The 6455-nt window shown below is 40.2% G+C and overlaps 1 protein-coding gene across 1 annotated transcript; it reads left to right on the forward strand.

Annotated features, from left to right (window-relative positions):
- Nucleotides 1-4786: 4786 nt before the first annotated feature.
- LOC116464606 (zinc finger protein 267-like) lies at nucleotides 4787-6118 on the forward strand. Its single transcript, XM_032147866.2, has 3 exons — nucleotides 4787-4831; nucleotides 5111-5237; nucleotides 5786-6118. Exons 1-3 carry the CDS (start codon nucleotides 4787-4789, stop codon nucleotides 5893-5895), a joined length of 282 nt encoding a protein of 93 aa, XP_032003757.1. The 3' UTR covers nucleotides 5896-6118.
- The last annotated feature ends 337 nt before the right edge of the window (nucleotides 6119-6455 follow it).

Here is a 6455-nt window from a genome sequence, read left to right on the forward strand (position 1 = left end):
GTCATAAAACAGTTTTCTTTCTTTTCTACCACTATGGATAGTTTTTCTGGGGTTGGAGATGATTTTATGATTTTCTTCTTCATTATATTTTTCAAACGTTGTCCAGAATTACCACACAGAATATAAACCTGTAAGGTGCCTGTAAGACTTCACTGCAGTGGGTCTTTTCCCTCTTTGATTTCTGTTCACAACCTACATTTGTACAGCAAAGTGCCCATTGCCCCTAAAATCTGCACGCAGAATGGTCTCTCTGCTTACTTGGGATCTTTAGTCGCTTCTAGAACAGTTTGACTAGATTTCTATAACAATAAGTTCTCAGGGCATCAGTTAGCCATTCCAGCTCTGTCTTTCCATGCCCCTGGCATCTTCAGACCTGAAACTGATTCAGAGACCATGGGGGCTGGAAACCAACCAGGCACACACATACATTGAGTAGGCCTGAGAATCTCAACATTCCCCTCATCCTCTTGCCCAAATGCCCATGAATGTGCAGAAGGTGCATGCCACTTCCCTGCGCCACCAGCACCTAAATCTGCAGCTGCGAATTCTGAACCCAGGTCCTGGGGTTCTCCAGGATGTGTGAGAGCAGCCTTCCTGAGGGGCTGTCTCCTCTAGTTTTCTTCACAGCAACACACAAGAATTGCAGAGCCAGGTTGATTCCACCTGGGGTCTGCACATAAAGGCTGGTCTCCACCTGGGATCCACAAGACAGGGCCAGACTTTGGACTCAGGATATATAGAAAATCCAGGGGACATTTTCTGCATTGTGAGAGATCAACATGGACTCTGTAAAGCCCTACTTTCGGAGTGAGGCCCTCAGAGTTTTCAAGACCTTATCCAGTGAGCTACAGCAGTTCTGTTAGGGGTTCCTTTTTATAAACAGAATCTCGTGGCAGAATCTGTAAGTGTAAAGCAGCGCCTTAGCAGAGGGAGGGTGGGGCCACCACTGTCCAGAGCCATGAGTAAAGCTATGCCTACCTGCGAGCTGTGTTACTGGAGCAGGGTAATCTTGTCCTTTCTTGTACCCAAGAGTTAGGTGATCAGGTATAGGTAATAACATACCTGGATCGTGGATCTGTGGCCCTACTATGACAACTCAGTTTTCTATTCTGGTTCCACAAGGACAACTTGAGTCTTTCCTGCCTGAATCACTATTGGGTTTTCATCACACAGTTACCAGGGACTCTCTCACCAGCACCTAGGGGACACTTGGTTATATATCCTGTGCAGGCAGGGGACAGGCTGACAATGGGCTAATCTTGCTTCCGTCTCAGAGAGAGAAGAATGAGTCATCAGGGTTTGTTTCTTTTTTAACAGAAGTAATCTCCTTATTTGGTATCCAAGTGGGAGTTGCTCCAGTTTTCTAATGTGTGGGTGAAATACAAGGAGGAGGCCTGGAGACTCATACTGATAGGTAAACCAATTGCTTCCATTTCATATGGCCACTAGGAAAACAGATGCAGCAGCCATAGTCCCTACCATCCAGGAACTTTCAGTCTAAAGCAGATGGATAATGGTTGAATTCAACATCATGTGGTCAGGAGCAAGAATGGAGATGTACAGGGGACTTGGGCTTGATTTGGGAGACTGCCCTTATGTTGATGTTGTGAGTTCTGATGTCACCACCTGAAGGGCCACCCATGGACAAAAGAGTTGTTATTATAATTATTACTTATATTGCTTTTTTCTTGTTAAAGATAATTATGTAGCTACTAATATAATTTTCCTAGAAAGCCCTACGTGTTTTGGTTAAATTGCTTGTTGTTGCATGTTACAAAATAGGATGAAGCTTAAACTATTAAAACAAGGCAAACCGTGGGAGCCAAGTTCTTGTTGGTCAGGCTTAGGAAAGACAACTGAAAATAAAGCAGCAATGTAGAGATGAGAAGCCTAGCCCAGCCCCTGCCCCAGCTCTGCTCAAATCTACTCTCTTCTGAGCCTGGTCCAGGTCTGTCCTTACCCTGGGCCTCCCCTCATAGAACTGACTAGAGGAGGTCAGACTTCTGGGTGGCTGCTGCTGTCATCTCTTCAGAGGTGGTGCTCACAATTTCCCCAAACCCAAAAGCAGGTAAATGGGAGCAAAGGACTCACTTTTTCAAAATTATTTGAATTTAAATTTTTTTCTTATTGAAACCAGTACCTTTAGAAACATTCCACCTGGCAACCTCTTTTTCATTTCTGCGGATCCAGTAGTTGCTCCACAAGTTGTAACAAAGTCAGTGTAAAGATATGAAGAGAATAATGAGAAATTCTTTTTCTTCTTCTTCTTCTTTTTTTTTTTTTTTTTTTTTTGAGACCGAATCTCACTCTGTTGCCCAGGCTGGAATAGTGTCATCTCGGTTCACACAACCTCTGCCTTCCCGGTTCAGGTGATTCTCCTGCCTCAGCCTCCCGAGTAGCTGGGATTACAGGTGTGCCACCATGCACAGCTGATTTTTGTATTTTTAGTAGAGACAGGGTTTCACAATGTTGACCAGGCTGGTCTTGAACTCCTGACCTCAAGTGATACACCCATCTTGGCCTCCCAAAGTGCTGGGATTACAGGTGTGAGCCACCGTGCCCAGTGGAGAAATTCTTGTGAACTAAACTTGGCTCATTCCTTTCTGTATCCCTCCTATCTGTCAATAGTTAGCTTTTATAGTGATAGGGAAACAAGAAGAAATAGAAAGGCTGGGCTGTTATCTAAATCCTGCTGGGAATTATGGGATACTTAGGACCCACATCCCAGGGGTTTGTATGGCTTAACTCACACCATGTGATGTTCCCAGCACAGTGCATACTGTGAGCACATAGTACAAGCTCAATAAACACTGCTTTAATGCATGTATCCATGCTGTTTTCCAAATGCTGACTTAGACATAACTGTCTTCTCCAGTGTCTGTATCTGTAGACTTTAAATGGCTGGCAAAGGATGTGATCTTTCAGGACAGTGGTTGGTGGTCCTCGCTGTGAACGAAAAGTATTTTTGTTGTGATTAGAGTATTGGGTGCAAGGGACTCTGTGTGCTGTGTCTGCTTCCTCTAGCTGAGTGCTATTGATAATGGGTCTAGGAGGAGCAACATCAGCATTGACAGGGGACTTGTTAAAGAAGCCAGTTCATGGAAACTTTCCAAACCTGCAGAATCACATTACTTAGAGGGGGCCCAGAATACCAAATGATATGTATGCATATTGAACCTTGAGAGGCAATGCTTAGCTAAGTGATTCTCAGCCCAGGCTTCTAAGTAGGGTCACATGGCCAGTTTGAAGAACTATGGTCACCTGTATCTTCCCCCACAGATTTTTTTTATGATTATATTAAGATTATGATTTACTTTTCCCCTCCAGCCATATCACAGCAATGATTATGGGCCCATCTGTGCGTTAGCACTGATACCAATTTGTCTTATTATAGACAATGCTAACTTCATTCACTTGGTTCAGGTGCTCTCCACCAGATTCCTTCGCTATAAAGTTAATCATTTTTGTCTTTGTAGTGAGTATCTAGGAGGGAGGATTTACTGAGTGATGTGTATAAACCATCACATTTAATCCAGAGACTCCCATTTCTTTTTGGTTTCCCTTTGCTTGTAGCTTTCTTTGCAGAGTAAAGGCTCTCACATCTGTTGACAGGAGATAACAGCTTTTAAGACTGGAAGTTCTGAAGCAGGTCTCAGTTCCGTAGGTTTCCATTTTATTTCATCTCACGTCACAAGCATATGCTTATTTATTCTCTATATTTTCAGAGAAAGAACAAGAATTAACATACAACAAATACGTCTATTGTCTTAAAATTCTAAAATATATAATAGCACATAGAATAAACATAACAAAAATTTGAAAAAAAATACCAGACTCAGAAACAAGAGCTTTTACTTTATTTCATTGTGTGTATTGGTCTTTATAAAGTTTTGTTAAAAAGACACAAAAAAGGCATCACCCACAGATTTTTATAGTTTTTATACAATTTAAAATATTTTTAAATTTTATTTACACAGAAATATTCTCTTACTTTTAATGCGTATATAGTTACCATTATGTGCACACACGCACATAAAATGAAAGCATTATTTGATCACTATTGTGTGGCTGCTTTCTTAACTTGTTTTCATTACTCAGTTATGAAATCTTCTCTGAACATTCTGTTAAGGTTGTCTCTGTATATTGGCCAGTATGTCCCTTTGAGATAAATTCTAAATCAGATAAACTGAGGCAAAATACAAACTTTATAGCAAATATGTGGAAAATAATTTTTATATAAGAGGAAGAATATAATTTTTCTCATAGATTATTTATTGGGTTTTATATATGTAAACAACTGTTAGGATGATATCTGATACATAGTGTATGTTCAAAAAGGATTACTACCATTCTAGCTGTTATAACTCGTAAATTTCATAAAACTCTCAGTTTCACATCATGCCTGAATTCTTTCCTCAGTGTTCGACCTCTCTGCTATTCAAAAGTGGCTTCGGGGCCTGAAGCATTAACACTACTGGTGAACTTGTTAGACATGCAGACACTCAGCCAGCCATGGTGGTTCATGCCTGTATCCTTAGCTACTCAGGAGGCTGAAATAGGAGAATCGCCTGAGCCCAGGAGGTCGAGGCTGCAGTGAGCCAAGATTCCACCACTGCACTCCAGCCTGGGTGGCAGAGTGAGACCCTGTGTCAAAATTAAAAATTAAAAAATATAGAAATGCAGAAACTCAAAATGTAGATCTCCTGAATCAGACTCTGCCTTTGAAGAAGATCTCCAGTTTATTGTTGTATACTATACAATTTGAGAAGTATGCCTCTAAGTCACCATGACTTTTGCACCTGAGAATTATACACAGCTGATTCTGGATGATGTAAATATAGCACCCAAAAATGTATATTCCTGTGTTGATGCCTTAGTTTTATATTTTACAGTCGATATAAATATCTACACTAGTTTTGTGGATTTTATGTTATTCTCTTTCCACAGAGTTTGAGACTACATTAGAAAATATTACTGTGTTAAAAATGATCTTACTGAATAATTCAGGTCACTCACATAAGTCAGAACCAATAACTGTCATTTCATCTTGGGACAAATGAAGAACTCTGCCATGGCCACATGGTCAATGTATTCTTTATTTTTATTTCAGGGACTGTTGACATTCAGGGATGTGGCTGTAGAATTCTCTCTGGAGGAGTGGGAACACCTGGAACCAGCTCAGAAGAATTTGTATCAGGATGTGATGTTAGAAAACTACAGAAACCTGGTCTCTCTGGGTGAGGATAACTTGCCTTCAGAATGTCTGATAACTAAGAGTTTTATTTCTTTTCTTTTCAGAATGTCCCTTGGGATCTTGTGCTTTGTATGAGTTAGTTTTAGATTCTTGTTTTCAGGAAAAAAATAGGGGTTTTGTTGATGTAGAAAAAATTTCATAATGTTTGATTTTGACATTTGCCTTTTTATTTGAGGTGATGAACAAGTTTCACTCTAGTCGTGATTCTAGAAATTGGTTGACATAAACTATTGTTGCTTACACTTTAAAATCCAATTTTTTTTGGTTTGTTTTTGATTCAGTCAGATTTGCAAGAGAAGCTCAGGATCCCCAGATTTAAAATACTTCCTAAATATTCTAAAGAAGCTGGTGGGAAACAGTATTTTGAGAAATACTTTTCAAGAATATTCTATAATGTCTTCTTTTTTCTACTGAGCACAGTAGTACTAAGTTAGAAATTAATCCTGTCCTGTGGGGCCAAAAAAAAAGTATAAAAATAAAAAATAAAAAGAACCCTCAGTAAGAGTCATGCTTATTTTTCCAATAAAACAGGTCTTCTTGTCTCTAAGCCGGACCTGATCACCTTTTTGGAGCAAAGGAAAGAGCCCTGGAATGTGAAGAGTGAGGAGACAGTAGCCATCCAGCCAGGTAGGTGGGAGTGAATGAAGTAGATGACATGGGTAAGACGTCCAGAAGGCAAGAAAGAACCAGACCTTGAAGTGTGAATTGGGAAGTTCTCCAATGGAAATGATTTTTGAGACACCTGGGTTTATTTCTTTCCCTTGCTGTCAAAGAGGGACATCTTCTGTCCCATGCTCTTAAATTATCTGATGATTCTCCTTCCTCTTCTGTGATCCACCATCATATTCACAGTGACAGCCAAAGTGCTCCCCTTGGCCTGTGAGGGCCTGCGTGATCTGACGGTTCTTCCATTGATTTGGGGGCTCTGGGAAAGTCCGTGCATGTTTCCACCTCTCTGTGAAACCACTTCTAAAGTTCTGGTTTTCCCTCATGTCAGAAGTGTGTGAGGGGAGTGATGGACAGTGGAATTTTTTTCAGAAATCCCAGGAACTCTGTGGATAGATGTCACATATTTTCTGATACATTAATTTTTAATCCTATTGTGGTTTCCAAGGTGATCCTATAGAAATTAAGATGCAGTAATTTTATCAAAATATGAAGCATCTTCCCAAATCTAAGAAAATCTAATCTTATGTTTCAC

This window comes from Hylobates moloch, unplaced genomic scaffold, assembly GCF_009828535.3.
Source record: "Hylobates moloch isolate HMO894 unplaced genomic scaffold, HMol_V3 SCAFFOLD_1105, whole genome shotgun sequence".
NCBI lineage: Eukaryota > Metazoa > Chordata > Mammalia > Primates > Hylobatidae > Hylobates > Hylobates moloch.

Bases quoted from the DNA above. Each gene is read 5' to 3' on its own strand.
- LOC116464606 (XM_032147866.2), top strand. From the start codon at position 4,787: ATGACTTTTGCACCTGAGAATTATACACAGCTGATTCTGGATGAT. The intron at 4,832-5,110 runs GTAAATATAGCA...TTTTTATTTCAG, and splicing joins CACAGCTGATTCTGGATGAT to GGACTGTTGACATTCAGGGA. The intron at 5,238-5,785 runs GTGAGGATAACT...CCAATAAAACAG, and splicing joins CAGAAACCTGGTCTCTCTGG to GTCTTCTTGTCTCTAAGCCG.